The sequence below is a fragment of the Ammodytes marinus genome (genome assembly GCF_949987685.1).
Source record: "Ammodytes marinus genome assembly, chromosome: 16".
Classification (NCBI taxonomy): domain Eukaryota; kingdom Metazoa; phylum Chordata; class Actinopteri; order Uranoscopiformes; family Ammodytidae; genus Ammodytes; species Ammodytes marinus.
This window is the reverse complement of record NC_137220.1, coordinates 23,383,089-23,401,190: the sequence shown is the minus strand read 5'-3', so window position 1 is coordinate 23,401,190 and position 18,102 is coordinate 23,383,089. Positions and strand designations below refer to the sequence as shown.

Sequence of the window (18,102 nt, the reverse complement as noted above, 5' to 3'; positions counted from 1 at the left end):
CAAAATTAAATGATTTTCCATAGGCTATTCATTTGGGGACAGTGTCAGACTTAAATTACATTCTTAAGTATGGGACTATAGGCGTAGTGCTATAAATATAGCAAAGTAGCCTATATATAGCCTATTAGGCTAAATGGTATAGTGTTTAAATCCGAGTTCAACGTTTCATTGTTTTATAATGTCACGTTACGCACTGCGAGAACGATCGGCAAGATAAATAAATAATTTCCATGCTGGCAGCATTCCACTCTCCTTAGCCTATTTGCAGTAAGAGTTTTTTTCGGCTCTCTGTTTTCTGCTGTAATAATTCAGACTGACAAACTCTTCCTCTTGAATGAAGTTGGCGACACACTTTTGTTTTACTCAGCTGCTCACAATCAGTCCGTTTGTGTAAAGTTAGCGGCACAAGATCAGTCCAGTCTGTGCGGAAGCAGAGTCAAATGACGGTCAAACGCCCCCTCTCATGGGGACGCGCACAGAGCCTGAAGCTGAAACCCTCGTTCAACATAAGAGGTTGATAACTGCCTTCGTGATACCGGTTAGCTCTGAGCGAGGGTATGTGTTATGTTGAACCAGATCAAAAAAAGAGAGCCGGGCTCTGTTGAGTTTGCTTCGTAGTATACCCCTCTGGTCGACCAAACACAAATTGCCTGACTTATTGTGCTATGTTTATACGTGGACGGAAACATGAACAGTTTTGCAGAAATGGAAGAAACTCGCGAGTGAATCATCGTCTTCATTATACGATCTTTGTAGTGACAGTCACATCACGTGTCGAAGGTTTGCTTCCGCTCATGCCGCCACATTGGCACAGCTTGATGCTTGGTGGTACTATGGACCTATTCTAAGTGTGGTGCTCTTTATCTTAGGGACGTTTTCATTGCTTTATTTCACTGATTGTGTAAGCCTACACCACGATGTTTCAGTTGAGGTCCTTCATCCATCAGCGGCTGTTTGCGGCGGCGGAGGAGATCCTCGGAGAGGTGGAGAGAACCATCACGTTAGCTCTGTGCGACAGTCTGCGTCCAGACCCGGACTCCCTGCTCAAGATAAAAGGTTTGGGTTTCTGGTTGCTCTAATCTTATGTGATGAGTTACCATTGTCAAGGGATACTCGATTCTAAAGTAAGGCTGCAAATGAATGGCTGCATAATCTTCATCGTCGATTAAAGGGCTCTGTAACGACCTTTTTGTTAGCTGGGACCCCTTTGTTTACATCGAGCATGTCTGTTCCCAAAGCCCGATGGTCCCACATTTCAAGTAGTCTAACTATATAAAATAATGTGGGACCAATGGGCTGTGGGACATAGGGACGACATATGTTTACATAGCCTACCATTTGTTAGAATACCAGTTTACAGAGAGTAGGATTTGTAGGCCTATAGCCTTCTGGCATTTTTTCAGCAAACACGTTAGTCAGGGATATTCACAGATTTTAACAAAAAGTGATTTTGACAACATAAGCTTTCTCCAGAATCGCCAGCTCCACCTTTAATCTGATGAATATTTTATTGATCCATAGTTTGGTTAGTAAAATGTCAATGGGGAAAAGTAAAAAACGTCAGTTATACATTTTCTGGATCAAGTTTCACAGAATCCGTTTTTGCAACCCAAAGTCCAACCCCCATATATTTTCTGTTAACTGTTAAAACAAAATCACATACATAGCCTACATACATACATATATCGGAGATGCTGTAAATATAGTGATCTAATCTTTATCCATTAATTGTCAGGTAACATAGTCTATTATTGAGTGACTTCTGCTTCCATCTCCTGTTGTAGCTACTGAACCTCCACTGACCAACACTACTGCTGCTGCTGTGCCCAGAGAGGAGACCTCAACACAACCCTTGATCCAAGAAGAGTGGAACCTGGATACGCCTGAGGCCTCGGGCCTTTCTCAAACCATTACAGACACAGGAAACAGCAGTGGGAACCAGTGCTCGGTTCATATCAACTTCAAGGTAAAAGAGGAACAGGAGGAGGAACTTGTGGATGACGATGAAATACAGGAGATCATTCTTCACTCTCCTGAATCTGTGAAAGAAGAGAAAGATCAGCCAGAAACGCAAACCTACAATGAACTGCAGGCTGTTTCTTCAGACTTCTCTGAGGCAGAGAGTGAGGACAACAGTGATGAGGAGTGGATGCAGAGAAAAGGGACGCAGAAAAAGACAAGGAGACAGAAAGGGAAGGCTCCGCAAAGACAAACTGAAAGAGGGAAAGAAAAGGTCCAGGCACCTCTGCCTGACAGAGAGTCTTCTGCCAGAAGTCAAAGGGACTGCAGGGCTTGTCCTGTATGTGGAAAGGTTTTCCTTTACATCTGTCCTTTCATGAAGCACCTAAAAACACACAAGAGGATGAGCGAGTCTGTTAAGGAGCTCCTCAGTCATTTGCAGAGAGCTCAAATCAAAGCTTGTAAGGTTTGCGGCAAGGGGTTCGCCAGCAGGAGCAGCCTTAGGTCGCATTCCATGACACACACAGGGATTAAAGACTTTGAGTGTCCAGACTGCGGGAAAACATTTTTACTGAAAGAGCACCTGAACAGGCACTCAAGGACCCACACAGGGGAGAAGCCGTTCCACTGTGACATTTGTGGAAAAGCGTTCACTCAGAGTTCCAGCCTCAAGATTCACAAGAGGACCCACACAGGGGAGAGACCGTATCCCTGTGAGACATGTGGGAGACAGTTTTTCACCCTCTGTAAGCTTAACAGACACACTAACGGTAGACCAGGAGGAAACCACTACTCGTGTGACGTTTGTGGAAAAAACTTTTGCCAAAAGGGAAAGCTGGTTCAGCATAAAGGTGCACACACTCAAGGAGACTTGGAGTGACCACTACATGTATAGGGAGGGATAGGTCCACACTGCAGCCATCCCATTTTTTTCAGATATCTACAAATAAGGAACTTCGTCAGAGGTAACATTTAAAATTTTGTAATTTACAATCCCCCTTGTTTGCTGATCACACTGCTCCATCCACGCAGCATTTTAAGGAGTCCTCAGAGAGCGAATTAGGAATAAAAATTTCAGAAGCGGCTTGGGCTAAGTGTCTACGCTGCATACACTCTTGCTCGATCAACTCGAGGCACCAACTAATTCAATATAAGGTTGTACATCGGCTCCACTATTCCAGTATGGGATGGTTATCGCTAAAAAAATGATCCTTAAGGTTTGGAATAAAGGAGATAGCCCCCTGCTTTGATATGTGGCTCATGGATTTCCCTAGCACTCTATATATGGAGAAAATCCGTTATGAATGATCAGGGATAGCAGAAAAATTTAAGCAGATATGGCGGCCTTTCCTAGACTATATAGCAGCGCTGAAGTGACCTTCATGACACCTTTTTGACTTTTTATTTGTTTGCTTAACATTTACCTTTTTAGTTTTAAACAATGTCTTAGAAACCTGTTAAGTAGAGTATGCCATGTTGGTTTATTTTACATTGTCTTCTGTTTGTGTGTTCACTTTTACAGTTGTGTGTTTTTGTTCTTTAAAAAAAAATCTAAAAATAAAGTAGCCTATAGGCCTATATAGAAACCTTGGACTTTTTAAAACATTTTACTTAGATATATATTTTATTTATACATAGATTGCTGATACCATTGACCATTGATAATGTTGTGTTTTAAATATTTTCTTCATATTGATATACAATCATATGAAAAAGTTTGGGAACCCCTCTCAGCCGGCATTATAATTGACTCTGCTTTCACAAAAAAAATATAAAAGTGGTATGTCTTTAATTTACTAGGAACAGCTAAGTACTGGGATGTTTTCCAAACAAAGATTTTTTGAAAAGCAGTATTTGGTTGTATGAAATAAAATAAAATATGAAAAACTGGCTGTGCAAAAATATAGGAACCCTTGTGGTTTTGTTGATTTTAATGCCTGTAACAGCATGTAAAACTGATGACTTTAAACACAAAGTTGGTTGGATTATGTTGTTAAGCCTTGAACCTCATAGAAATTCTGTTTAATCATGAGAAAATGTATTTTAGGTGCCTAAATGCAAGTTGCACTTCTCTTTGACTCTCTGCTGAAGTGAGGCAGAATGGGATAATCAAAACAGCTCCCAAAAGATCTGAAAAACAAAGATTGTTCATTGTCATGGTTTAGGGGAAGGCTACAAGAAGCTTTCCCAAAGGTTTCAATTGTCAATTTCGACTGTAGGGAACATTGTCAGGAAATGGAAGGACACAGGCATAGTGGCAGTTAAACCCAGGCATGGCAGACCAAGAAAAAAACAGGACCGGCATAGGTGGAGGATTGTGAGAATGGTTGCACACAACCCACAGATCACCTCCAAAGACCTGCAAGAACATCTGGCTGCAGATTGTGTATCTGTACATCGTTCAACAATTCAGCGCAATTTGCACCAAAACATCTGCTTTTTATAAAGACCAAATAACTTAATTTTTGTCTCATCAGTCCAAAGCATTTTCTTCCAATATGAATCTGGCTTGTCTAAATGAGCTTTTGCATACTCCATGCAACTGTATCTGTGGCGTGGGCGCAGAAAGGGCTTCCTTCTCATCACCCGGCCATACAGATGTTTTGGTGCAAATTGCACTGAATTGTACAACCATGTACAGATACACAATCTGCAGCCAGATGTTCTTGCAGGTCTTTGGAGGTGATCTGTGGTTTGTGTGCAACCATTCTCACAATCCGCCGCATATGTCGCTCTTGTACTTTTCTTGGTCTGCTAGACCTGGGTTTAACTGCAACTGTGCCTGTGTCCTTCCATTCCTGACAACGTTCCTTACAGTAGAAATTGACAATTGAAACCTTTGGGAAAGCTTCTTGTAGCCTTCCCCTAAACCATGACAATGAATAATCTTTGTTTTTAAGATCTTTTGGTAGCTGTTTTGATGATCGCATTCTGTCTCACTTCTGCAGAGAGTCAAAGAGAAGTGGAACTTGCATTTAGGCACCTAAAATACCTTTTATCATGATTAAACAGACCTTTATATGAGGTTCAAGGCTTAACAACATAATCCAACCAATTTTGTGTTTAAAGTCCTCAGTTTTACATGCTGTTACATGCATTAAAATCAGCAAGACCACAGGGGTTCCCATATTTTTGCACAGCCAGTTTTTCACATTTTATTTAATTTCATAAAACTAAATACTGCTTTTCAAAAAATCTTTGTTTGGAAAACATCCCAGTACTTAGCTGTTCCTGGTAAATTAAAGACATACCACTTTTATCTTTTTTGTGTGAAAGCAGAGTCAATTATAATGCCGGCTGAGAGGGGTTCCCAAACTTTTTCATATGACTGTAAATATCAATATTTTGAACTGTGCAACTGGAGGACTGCTCCAAACAAAATGTCGTTGTCTTGTACAATGACAATAAAGTTCTATTCTATTCTAGAAAAAGCCTTGGATATTTGATTTAAACTGGTGAGAAACTGGCGCGAAAACAAAAGTGTTCCGTTTTATATTTTTGTTATAGGCCATATGTATTTGCTAATTTTACCAACTTGTTATGTAGCCTATCTGCCTGCGTATCGAAACATTTTAAGGATTTGAATAGACGTAAAAAGCCGAAGCTATCAATAGCAATTTAACGCTGTCTGTAATATATTTGGATCAGCAACTTGAGCCAGCAGGTGGCAGCAGACAGGACCAGGTTAAAGCACAATGCTCACATTGTCACTAACATTAGGCCTATAGGAAATACTTTGAAGTCATCTACTTTCACATCATGTTTTTAAGAAACACTTTTACACACCCTCCTACATCTTTATCAGAATGATCTCTTTTGCAAACTATAAAACCGAAGCTTTTTTATTTTTTTAAGCATCTGGGAATCCATGTGTGTAGCCTAGGTTACACTTGCCCTGTAAAATGCTGGGCTAGCCAGCAGATAAATGTCAGGTCACAAAAGGTCAGTGTTATGTCTGGACTGCTATGCTCCCGGCTGGAAATGACTTTGAGCAGGAGACAAAAAATAATCCGTGCACATCCCAAAAGCCAGCTGTTGTCCTCTCTTTACCTCTGCCCACTCTAAATGCTTTCATTTGTATACCAGGTAGCACACAAACTCAGTCAACACGATCCCAGTCCATTTTATTGTTTAACAACTGAGCAAAATCAAATGAGATACAATAATACATAAATAAATACATAATGTAATTGGAGGGGTAATCTGCTGCCTACTTAAAACATGATTTAAAAAAAAAATATATATGATTCAGGCTTTTTAAGTGAGATAGTGACAGTCTGGTGTGATTTTCCAGGTCGTTACGTTACATAACCGCGTGCAGGACTGCGGTGTGTCAGACGGGGGGAGAGTGTGTTGTGACGCTGCACGTAGAGAGGAGTCGCTCTCTGACTGTCATCTCATCAACTCTTGGCCTCTCGAGTCTAATCTGGATTAGAGCTCCGTCCGTCTCCTCCTGCAGCCAGGACTCCAATAATCACATTATTCTGCATTGGCTTGACGCCTCCCTCCCTCCCGGGGAGCGCAGCGGAACGAAACGAGCGATGTCAAAACGGTGGCGGCGTCGCAGCTGAGTCGCGTTTCTTCTCGAAGCCGACCAGAACTGCACGTTTGGGCGATTTTCTGTGGTGAAGCAAGCGGCGCAGGATCCGCGTAAAGTTGAACAGATGTTTTGCTGAATAGTGTGTCGGCGGCTGCTGGCCTGCTGGTGCGTGCGGCACACACGGCACTCTGCAGCATCCAGACTGATCACTGCAGCGCGCAGCCGTAGCACAATTTGTGCGCAAAGCTCTGCCGCGGACACCACCGGGAGCAGCTTGTCCAAACGTGCCAGATTCAGGTAAGAATAGTTTTTCCCTCTGTAAAGTGCGTCAGTCCCCACTGTAGAAAAAGCTGCTTTTTTCTACAAAGGTGCGGACAGAAAGAGGTCAGAACAACACAGTGATGAACTAGGCTGTTCCTGAAATTGCGTTACCGGTCAAAAGTTTAAAATGTACAATAGGGATTCATTTCGATGCTCCTTGTGATGGTTTAGGCTCCATAGACGAGCCAGACTCTTTTAGCCCATGGAGATGTCTCCTGAACGGTTTTGCTTAACGAGATGAAGTAGGGCTTCAGAAACACTGATCATGTGATACCCAGACAAACACACAGCACCGCAATGTGCCAAATGTGTCAGCTATGAGGGTCAAGTGGTAGTTTGAGCACAGGATTAAGCACACTAACCTAATGCCATTAAAATAAACGGCCTGGGTGCAAATGCAGTCCTAACCTGTTCTCATAACAGCACTAAAACTGGGTTTTCATGAACTTTTATTTCATCCCATCGTCCTTGTTTAAACAGAATACAGTGAGGACAGGGAACGAAAGCAATTTCAGTTTTCTGTGGACAGAATTTAGATCTAATGCCGCACATCATGGCTACAGTACTGTATATTGGGATTTTTCTGCTGGTCATGTCATTTTTATATCGCCTTTTTATATTTCACTTTTCAACGATCCATACATTCATTAAACACACCTGTCCCATCATGTGATATCAGTTAACTTCCCCATGTGCCATTTTCATGAGCACCTTAAGAGAAAGTGGTGTGCATGTCAGAGGCCACTTATACACATGGCTTTGTCAAGAGGGATTTGACCTTTTTGTTTATTGAAAATATCAGGTAGCCTGAGATACTTGTACATGGAGCTGCTCAGCTGCCTCTCTGTTGTTATAAAGAGTATCTTGCAACCACAACCGGCCTTTTAGTTTGCTTTACGTTGTGATGTCAAAGTCCTCTGGTCATGCACATTCTGGTGACCTACTCTGGTTGCATCAAAAGAGAAGGGACCTAGATCGGAAACAGTCGATATGATTGATTAGTTAATCTATACTTATTATAGATTGAATGTGTATGATTGCTGTATGAATGTGTATGATTGCTGTATGTTTGAGGTGGTGGTCGGAGGGGCCGTTGGTGCTGAATGGCAGCCACGCTTCCGTCAGTCTGCCCCAGGGCAGCTGTGGCTACTCTCGTAGTTTACCACCACCGGTATGACTGTGTGTGAACGAATTGAACCAGGAACCCTGTAAAGCGTCTTTGAGTGCCTAGGCAATAAAGCGCTATATAAAACCTATCAATTATTATTATTAAATTTTATTTGATTGGAAAATGAATATCTTTGGGGCTTTAACCTTGGGTTAAACGATATAAGGCAATTGCATTACGTTCAAATTACACTAACCTTTTGCCTTTTGTTTCCCTTGCCTCAAAACTAAACAACTTGGGTTCTAGGCTTGACTTTTCGTTCGTCTTGCTCCCGCAGAGGTTCTTCCCCAGTCCTGGCTGGAAAATTGCCAAAATCCCTGCTGACTCCGTTATTCAACAGAGCAGCAAAGGGTTTTCCTCTCCCTCTCAGCAAGCACTGACCCAAACTGACTCCAGAGCATCGATTGATTAGGGTAATGCAGGGCTGTCTGGGTCAGCTTAAGCACTGGCAGAGCAGCACTTTTGTTTTATTGGTCCTGACAAACAGCACTGGCAGGTTGGTGGGTGTTGAAATAAATAATTCTCCTCATAAAGATGGTGCGGACTGGAGTGAAGAGATTAGAGCCAGTGGGAATGTTCAAATCATGCGAGCAAAATAATGACAGAATCTATAGCCTTGAAATTATTATTTTTTTTATCAGTAATAGGATTTATGATAAACGGATACATTACCATCAAAAGAAACAAACGTGCCAACTTGCCAAAACGGGGACAAAAAAGTAGAAAGACAAAAAAAAATAGGATGTGTCTGTGTGTGTGTGTGTGTGTGTGTCACAGAAGTAAACAATAATGGCTCTGCAAACTGATTGTCCATTCATTCACGTGTCTTCATTTCCTGCCCTAAAAGCCTCTTTTAATGTGGAGGATTGCCCCTGCCTGTAGTGAAACATGTCAGTGATAATCACATTCGAACGAGCTGTGGAGATAGATCCATGTGCTCTCAAAGACCTGATTTCCTGAGGGAGTGTCTATTATTTCTTTATTTTTTGAAGGCGTAATTGACAGCAGTTAGGGTGTGGTAGAAAAAATGCAGCTTGTTTCCCCTGGTGTGTTCATTGGACAGATAAGATAGTTGTAACTGAGCACACTAAGACATCTTATCTCTGAGTTTTATCATCGTATGTTGTATGAATAAAGACAACTGGTCTAAATGCAAGATTGAGGTGAAGTCAGTATGCATTGGATAGGTAGCCTATATATTTATATTGAGAAATTGATAAAGCCATGTGCGTATTTGTCTGTGCAGGAAATGGCAATAGTTGCTGTCACAGATTTTGTTCCTGCTTTTAATTTAATCAAACATTGGGTTTAGAGACGTGAGTTTATGATGAGTTGCTGTTTTTTAATCCCTCGACCATCTGGAAAAATCTGGTCAGGTGACGCATATGTCTGCAGGCAAGTTAACACCGGAAAAGAAAGCTGCATGATTACTTAGAATGATGGGATAAGAAGACCATCTTTGTATGTTCCGGTCATCTTTCACTACTCGGATAATGTGTCAATTATCAAGGGGCACAAACAGCCCAATTGTCCACGTCCAATGAATTGGATTATTCCATTTAATTTGGGATTAGCTGTAACTGTGGGATTAACGTCCCTGCTAAAGACTTGATTCTAGAAACAAAGCACTCATACACCACACACTGTCTCAGACTTCATATGTATTGACAGCTCACACGGAGTGAAACGTGCACAGTTCCATGCCATGCAGGGGAATTGATGAAAAAGCATAGTGAAGATTATAAAGAAAGGTTGAGAGGTGAAAGGAGAGAGGAAATTAGATAAGGCAAGAGAGGAGGGGATGGAAAAAGGCAGGTCAGGAGTAGCAGAGAGGCTTAAATGTCATACTGTTGTTGAAAAAAGCGATGAAGGTAAGGGTTTGTTGAAACTCTCCAAACAACCACATTTTAACACATGTTCTTTGTTTCTCACATTTCCAGCATCCAACATGACACTTAAAGAGGATGTTACAAGTGTACCAGGGCTAGTGCCATGCTTGGTGTCTCCAGTGACTGCTGCTACATTCCCACAGTAGCTCCTGGTTGAAAGCCCAGCATGGAGGAGAGCAAGCTCTTCTTCAGCCTAGACCGCCGCGATGAAGGTCCCATCGTGGCCTTTTCAAAAGACAAGCCCCGTACCAGGGAGAGCCAGCCTGACCTCACCCTGGGGATGGATTTGGACCTGGGCCAGGGCCACCACTCCCAATTCCCCCTCCTGCATCACTCCCCTTCATCCCCGGGCTCTTTAGCTGATCTTTCGGCGGTGTCGGCAGACCTGCTCGTCGGCACCAACCTGGTCAAATCCTCCTCCACAGACCTGGAGGCGAGCGAGAGCAGCTCCCTACGAGGCAAACCTCTGCTCAGCCTGGTCAAGTCCCTGAGCACGGAGATTTCCCGCGGGGTCGAGCCGGAGGTCAACCTCTCTAAGTCCGACTCCAAGCTGCATTTGCATCCCCGGAAGAAGCTTACCTATCAGAGAATCCCAGAGGTCAAGCCTAGAACGGGAGGACTGAATGGAAATGACAACTGGGTATCAACACTTTCCGGAGGCAGCGGGCCTCTTGCCGAGCCCCGGGGCAGCTCGCTGATTGCGGAGCTGGAGGACACACGGAGGAAGTTCTCTGAGGCCATGCAGGATCCGCTTAGCATGCTGAGCAAGATCATGGGCGATGAAAGCTCTGGGAGCCCCAAGCAGGGGAGGGCTTCTGGTGCCGGAGACTCACCAGCCTCCCAAGGCAGCTGTGGAAGAGACGTGGGCAGTGAAGATGGGGAATTTAAGTGCCGGAGGAGAACTGATGATGAGCACAGAGGTGTGTGTGACACGCCCATGAGAAGACTCCAACAGGGCTCCTTAAAAAAATCCTCCGTTTCCCCAGAGCGCCCCAGCAGCGACAGCAATTTGGAAATCCGCACATACGGAGATATGATTCAGGTAGTGGAGCTCCAGGACGGATCCAGAGGGACACACAATAGAACTTGCATCCAGTCTGGAGTCACTTTGCCAGGCAAGTCGCTGCCCCTTCACTGGCTCTTCCCTGTGGCCCTTCTAGCTTACGGTTTCTTTGTGTTGCCACTGCCCTCCTATGTGACGGGTCTGTCTGTGGGGGTTGCATGTGGATTTATGTTGGGTCTGGTGGTGGTGTTCATGTTTGCCCCCCAGCGCTCATCTAACAGTAGAAACAGGCGCTCTCGTTTGAGAAAATCCAGGCCCCTGAACATGGATCCATTGGAGGAAGACCTTGATCCAGAAACCTTTGAGGTAATACACGAGTAATACAATATAAACAAAGAGAAACATTTAGATGTATTTGGCCTACTCTATTTCTTTGCAGTGCATCAGAAATGTAAGCGTTGCAGAGACGTTGAAAGACAACCCGTCAGAAACAGCTTGGCCCTTTGTTTTTGTCGGCAGAATAGCCGATGTGTTGTCTCAGTTATTACAAGAGTCCAATGAAGTTCCTGCCACTTGATACCTGCAGAAATGTGATCAATTAAACATAGTTCAGCTTTAACATGTATTTGTCATCTGTACTATTCAATAAATATCACAAAAAAAAAACAGGAACACATTTTCTACAGACACGAGATTCAAACCATGCTGGCAGAATGGCCCTAGGGGTGGCAGTGTTGGTTGGGCCTCTACTTTATTTGTTTATTGCCAAATACCTCCTGCCAAAGTTACAAAATTCGCATCAGCTTCACCAGTACTGCTAATTAGCAAACGTAAGAATGCTGACAGGCTAAAGTAGGGTGACCTGACGATCGTAAATATGGTACCCTCTAAACATCAGCATATAAGCATTGCCTCTGTTGACCATTGTAGCATCCTGATATTAGCATAACCTCAACGCTCTGCTGTGATTTGGCTACATGGAAATGAGATTGGTCTGCAGTGTGAGCAATCAAAACAGAAAAAGAAAAGCAGCCATATTGAATGGCATTAAAGCGGTGGTGCTGAATGTATTAGCTTTAAAGATAATTGCTTTATAACAAAAACACCCTTGGGCACAGCAGCTTCAGCATTTAAAGGTTATTTTGATAATGGCTGTCCCAGCACACTTCTTGACAGCTCTGCTGAGAGAGTAGAACTGGCTCCCTCTATAGATGCAGAGTTAGCAGGTTCAAAAAAGGTTGAGTTTATGAGGATAGATGAGTTACCAACAGCAGGCTGTAGGATGTTTGAAGGACTCGTCCACAGTATTAATCAAGACAGATGCATTATGCCTTGTCTCGTGTTTCCCCTCCTGCTGAGGAGTATTGTTTATTTGTACCACTCACTGTGGATTTAATTTATCTGAGTAGAGTATATAGAGTGGTAGACTATAATTGCAAAATACACACCTTTTCAATGTAGTTTTGATTCTTAAAAGTTGTGGCTGATTTTGGATTGAACACCCTCATAACTTTTCTTCCAGGGCTGGATGAATGAGACACAGAGCTACGACCCAGAGACCTTCCACCCGTCCATCACTAGCTCTGTCCATGTCACCCTGGAGGGCAGCCGGCTGCGTCTGGCACAAACACCCGCCAACATCCCCCGGTGGGCATCATTTGACGAGCCGCCCATCGAGGCTGCCTTTTTGCGCTCACGCACTTACCAGCTTGCTAACTGTAAGGTCAGTATGATCGCGAGAGAAATAAAAATCTAATTTCAGGGTCCCAGCAGAGCAGACATGTCCCTCAGAGGGGAGCAAAAGAGAGTGGCAAGGTGACCTTTCCCACAGAACTCTTCACTCTCATCTCTCCACACCCATATTGTCATCTAACACTGAGGTGACACACCAGAAGGATTACTACAGAAGTGATGATGCTCTGGGTGAACTTGACCCGGCAACTGTCCCATAGGTATTTTGAGGCAGGCTCAGTAGCTTCCAATAGGGTAATATAATAACACTGGTCTAATCAAAGTGGGGAGCCCTTTGGCAATGGCGAACTGTCAACACAATACATGCCTGTGTCAGCCTCGCAGAAAGAAAAAAATTGTGATAAATAGAAAATGACATCTTTCTGTTATCAATGCATTCTGTCCTTCTCTACCCCCAGGTGTCTCTGTTGCCTCTTGGTTTGGCTCGCAAGAGGGTGTGGAACAAAAAATACCCCATCTGCCTCACTCTGGCTGAAGGGGAGGTTGGGGAGGAGAGCGTGGTTGAAGGGCAGGAGGAGGAAGAAAGGACAGAGAGACAAGCTGTCCCCGACAACCAGATCCCTGTCGTGTTGCACCTGTTTGGCCGCACGGGGAGAGAGAAGGAAGAGTGGTTCCAGCACTTCCTGTCCGCCTCCCGGGCTGGAGCCAAGAGCAGTGTGAGCGGGGAGGAGAACACAGGTAAGGCCCTTTCTTTTTCGATTCATGGTGGGTAGGATAAAATTCAGCAGGGAAATCCTTTTTAAGGAGACTCACTGCAAACATTAGTCCTTGTGTTGACCATGAGAACATTCGTTCAATCTGTGCAAAGAGTGCATGAACAGTACTAACCACCTCCTGCAGAACCCTAACTTCTTTATCCGCCTTTATCTGTCGCTCAGAAACGCTGTGTTGTGGAGACAGTATTAAAGGAAGCACAGAGGAGCTGCACGACTTGCCGGGAGCGATGAAAACCAGAACTCTACTGGACTACAGCACATACATGACTGAACTGATTGTCTCACAGACCTGCAATCTCACCCCCAGCCCCTGCAACAGTGACAAGGGAAGCCCCACAACCCACCAAAAGGTCAGCGAAAAACAAAACTTGTATTTATTTTTTGCGTTGTGAGGAGATACCAGAATGTGCTCTACTTGCCCTTTACATGCCGTGCTAATACTCTACATAACTCCCATTGATCTGAGTGGTCAATATCAGCTACTGTTGCATTGTTCTGCCCCTGCGCTCAGACCAGCTTTGTATAGGATGCTGGCTCAGCCACACAAGTCCTCGCTGACCAGAAACAATGTAAACTTGCAGAAATATCTGGAGTCACCTGGATGGAAGTACATAAGTTAGGATGGTGCATCTGCAGAATACCTGACTGAGCTGCTAATCCTGGTTTGGGTGGTTTGTGGATTGGCACCCCAAGAGAGAGGCAGGCAGTCCTGATGCAGAATCAGTATTGATGTCCACATAAATGGAGGTTGAGGATAGACTAGCATAGAAATGGCAAATAAATCATGCATCTCGGTTCCATCAGGTCATATGAACTTTGAGAAATGTTTGTTCAAGCATAATATAATAATATACAGTATATATTATATACTTTTTATTTCCTGCAGATTCACATTGAAGAGAACGGGTCTGAAGGTCAAGCTGGAGCTGAGCCCAGTGCGGGTTTAGGGGCAGGGGATTGCACTGCAGAGAGCCAGCCCACCTGGGTGAACTCCCTGGTGGGAAGGATCTTCTGGGACTTTCTCCGGGAGAAGTACTGGACCGATCAGGTGGCTCACAAGATCCAGAAGAAACTCAGCAAGATCAAGGTGAGGGAGGACGAAGATAAGGGTGATCATTTATGCTTCAAAGTAACTGATATCAAGGTGTACCAAATGATCCGTTTGAACCAATGCTATTCATCTAGGTTTTTATATTCACGCCATCATCAGTGTCATACTCTGCAACACGATCATACGACCTGAAAACCAGCACAGCTTTGTGCACAAAGTCAAAAGATCTGACATAGGGAACACCAATGCTGCAGCAGCGCTCTTTCCAGTGTGTGCGTGTGTGTGTGTGTGTGTGTGTGTGTGTGTGTGTGTGTGTGTGTGTGTGTGTGTGTGTGTGTGTGTGTGTGTGTGTGTGTGTGTGTGTGTGTGTGTGTGTGTGTGTGTGTGTGTGTGTGTGTGTGTGTGTGTGTGTGTGTGTGTGTGTGTGTGTGTGTGTGTGTGCGTGCAGTGTGTATGAAAGTCTGCTGATAATGCAAACACCCCCTGGTTCCAACACCAGAAGGTGGGAGTGAGTAGAGGAGTAGCGATGGCACCGCAGTATCTCATTACTCATTTCCTACTCCCCTCCCCTCACCACTTTGACACACTTTGACACACAGAATCCTTTTTACACACACACACACACACACACACACACACACACACACACACACACACACACACACACACACACACACACACACTTCATCTGTCCCACTAATAAAGTAGTGAGCCACCTCTGCTAGGGCCTCTGTATTTCTCTTACACCAATTCAATTTGGACTTTTTTAAGTCTGAAATATTTAGTAAGTAAATTAGTATGTTGTTTATCTCATTACAGTTGCCGTACTTCATGAATGAGCTGACTCTGGCAGATCTGGACATGGGCACATGTCTACCTCAAGTCCTCAGCACCGCCAAACCTACACTGGACCGCAGAGGTGCAGTTGCGTGTATTCATGCTTACACGTACATGTTGGACAAGGACTTGTCTGTACTTGCTCTTGATCTTTTGATTACTATCCATGCTAGCAGTCAGTCTCTAGGGTCGGTAGATCCAGACAGTCTCTACCCAGATTTCTTCTCTCATACCTGCAGTGGGCTTAGACTGTGATCTCATTTGTTTAATTACAGGCTTTGTCGTGCCCGCCCTAAAGCTTTTCATTGTCTCCTGGGATTAGGAATCCTCTTTGCTTTGGCTAAGCTCAGCCAACGATTACATGGCCAAACTATCATCTGTTGGTCTAATAGGTCTCTTCTGAAACAACGTGATGGAAAGCCAGATCTAGTGGAGATGTTGATGCAGCTTACAAAACCAAATTCACTCCTTAAATAGAAGTTTTTAAAGGAATTTGAAGCATTACCTGCTAATCTTCTTACCGTTTTTTCCCCCTTCCCTTTCTACCGCAGGCCTATGGCTGGAGCTGGAGCTGGTCTACACGGGCTGCCTTCAGATGACCCTTGAGACTAAGATGAACCTGTGTAAGCTGGGTAGAGATGGAGAAGACGAGGCTCACAGCGTGCCTGAGACCCAGCAAGTGGGGTGAGGCCCATCTCTGTTTCACCCCCTCCCCCCCCCCCTCCATTCCCCAGTAGTGGAAGATAGGTGGAAGCTCGGATATTTGCATTAAAAGAGTACCAATGGTGTTTGTTTGTATTTTCAGCTCTAAGCCTAGGATGTGTATACTGGCCGATAGCGACGAAGAGTCATCCAGCGCAGGCTCGTCTGATGAAGAGGAAGCCCCCTTATCTGAGCCGCTGGGGTCTCTGGGAGATAAGAGCACAGTGGTGGCAGCTGAAGGGTAAGTTGACAACTTAATTTGCAAATTTCCTGCCTAAGAGATCAAATATACTGCGGTCGCAAAACTGCACGTCACTGCAATTTCTGAAGCCCTTTGCACTTGTTGTTGCGTCCTATTTTTCGAGGCATAACAGCAGGTTTTGCGAAGCAGGAGAAGCACAGGTGGGCTTCATGATGACCTTAACGATGCTTCACTGCAACAATTATTGCAATGCAGTGCAGTCTTATTGAGTCCAGCGACATATATAATATGTCTGCTATAAAAATATATATATATTAAAAAGTTTTTGAATCTGATGGATTTTGCACAGACTAACAAAGCTACATGGCTCTGATGTTGGCAAAACCATCAAGATTCAAGTTAGCGAGATACACAAAGACTATGTTATTACATAGTAAAGAAATAAGTAAAGTGACAACACAAGACACAAGATGAATGAACATAAATGAAAAACTGTTGATACACAGTAAGCAAACACGTCACTCAAATTTGAATTATAAAGAAGCTATTGCTGTCTAGTTTCCTTTCAGAGCGCCTCAACTTTTTTTGTGTGTGTCAACTGCCATGTTTCCTCCAATTAACATTAACTACTCAGAAATGTGTGAAAGCAAACGCGCAGTTATGGTTCTTGATGTCACAACGATACAAAAACACATCAGGAGAGGTGTGACATTTTTTCAGGATTTAAAAGGAAGAAAGAATACACTTGTCACATAGTTGTTGTTGAATTGGTAATTGCTTTATGACGCGTATCCTTCGGGCAGCTGATTTACTCCCTAAGCCTGTGTTCAAGAGTATGAAGTAGAAACGACTGTATGATACGTAATGAACATGCAATTAAACCTTAATGCATAATCTTTGTTGAAACAGTAGCATCATTGGAGTAGTCATCATGAACAACACTTTACTTTACTCCCACCTTATCTCCCCTTCCAGGCACACAGGTGGCAGCACAAGTAGGAAGTTCCTGCGCTTTGTGGACAAGATAGCCAAGTCCAAATACTTCCAGAAAGCCACGGAGAACGAGTACATCAAGAAGAAGATAGCCGAGGTGTCCAACATGCCTCTGATGCTAAGTGTCGAGGTGCTGGAGCTCTCTGGCACTCTGGCCATCAACATCCCACCTCCCCCCACTGACAGGATATGGTAGTAGGAGCTTCTCTTTAGTCATTTCATTCCACACATTCAAGTGGCCAGGTACTTTCTTTCTCACGCAGTCTTTTTTTTTCTTTGTCTCCTTATGTCCCCTTCAGGTACAGTTTCCAGGTGCCTCCCAGGTTAGACCTTCATGTGCGTCCCACTCTCGGGGAAAGGGAGGTCACGTTCACTCACGTCACAGAGTGGATCGAGAAAAAACTGAAATGCGAGTTCCAGGTCAGTCCATCCTCCGGCATTTTCAGTTAATTAAGACCTCCTCCCTAGTCATTTTAATCATTGCACTGATTATCAAATATGTTATTTTGTCAACAGAAAGTCCTTGTCATGCCCAACATGGACGATCTGTATCTGCCCCTGATGACATCTGGCCTGGACAACCCACCCGCATCCCGCCAGTCCTCATTCCACTCCTCATCCCACCAGTCCTCCATGGAGTCCACGGAGTACCTGTCGGAGTAGTCGGCCCTCTTGACATGACGGATAGGATTGTGTCGATTGCAAAAAGCGTCGCTAGCAATGGATGGATTATGTGGCTGCTGCAGCTGCTGCATGCTCCGTGTTCATCCTAAGTGTTGGTTCATTGCAACCGGAGCTGGATAAACGCCTGCTGAAGGCATCCTGAACACTGCAGCTGCCTCAGGGCTGTGAGACTGGTGCTACTGTGCCCCCTACTGTGGAGATAACTGAACTGCAGCCAAGACCCTGACAACAGTGAAAGCACGTTAAAACTAACAATTTAAAAATTGTTATTTAATGCAAGACTGA

General features: G+C 44.1%; 2 protein-coding genes across 3 annotated transcripts; both read left to right on the top strand.

Moving 5' to 3' along the window:
* Positions 1-888: 888 nt before the first annotated feature.
* LOC307262680 (uncharacterized protein) lies at positions 889-6,334 on the top strand. 2 transcript variants are annotated; one of them, XR_013845256.1, is made up of 3 exons: positions 889-1,056; positions 1,785-2,924; positions 6,254-6,334. XR_013845256.1 is itself a non-coding variant. In XM_080043636.1 (2 exons), the coding sequence occupies exons 1-2, from the start codon at positions 918-920 to the stop codon at positions 2,837-2,839; spliced, it is 1,194 nt and encodes a 397-aa protein (XP_079899762.1). In that variant the 5' UTR covers positions 889-917; the 3' UTR covers positions 2,840-3,705. The 2 variants fall into 2 exon arrangements, 1 of the variants encoding a protein (XP_079899762.1); XM_080043636.1 differs by lacking the exon at positions 6,254-6,334 and having other exon boundaries at positions 1,785-3,705.
* A 403-nt stretch (positions 6,335-6,737) lies between these two features.
* LOC307262474 (testis-expressed protein 2-like) lies at positions 6,738-18,100 on the top strand. The gene is made up of 12 exons (XM_080043364.1): positions 6,738-6,796; positions 9,929-11,246; positions 12,403-12,603; positions 13,031-13,310; positions 13,511-13,698; positions 14,235-14,435; positions 15,219-15,318; positions 15,788-15,920; positions 16,042-16,179; positions 17,116-17,325; positions 17,433-17,553; positions 17,650-18,100. The coding sequence occupies exons 2-12, from the start codon at positions 10,044-10,046 to the stop codon at positions 17,794-17,796; spliced, it is 2,922 nt and encodes a 973-aa protein (XP_079899490.1). The 5' UTR covers positions 6,738-6,796; positions 9,929-10,043; the 3' UTR covers positions 17,797-18,100.
* Positions 18,101-18,102: the final 2 nt, after the last annotated feature.

Excerpts from the sequence above, each read along its gene's own strand:
- LOC307262680 (XM_080043636.1), top strand. The coding sequence starts at position 918 with ATGTTTCAGTTGAGGTCCTTCATCCATCAGCGGCTGTTTGCGGCGGCG. Across the intron at positions 1,057-1,784 it reads CTCCCTGCTCAAGATAAAAG|CTACTGAACCTCCACTGACC; the intron begins GTTTGGGTTTCT and ends CTCCTGTTGTAG.
- LOC307262474 (XM_080043364.1), top strand. The coding sequence starts at position 10,044 with ATGGAGGAGAGCAAGCTCTTCTTCAGCCTAGACCGCCGCGATGAAGGT. Across the intron at positions 11,247-12,402 it reads TTGATCCAGAAACCTTTGAG|GGCTGGATGAATGAGACACA; the intron begins GTAATACACGAG and ends CTTTTCTTCCAG. Across the intron at positions 13,311-13,510 it reads GAGCGGGGAGGAGAACACAG|AAACGCTGTGTTGTGGAGAC; the intron begins GTAAGGCCCTTT and ends TCTGTCGCTCAG.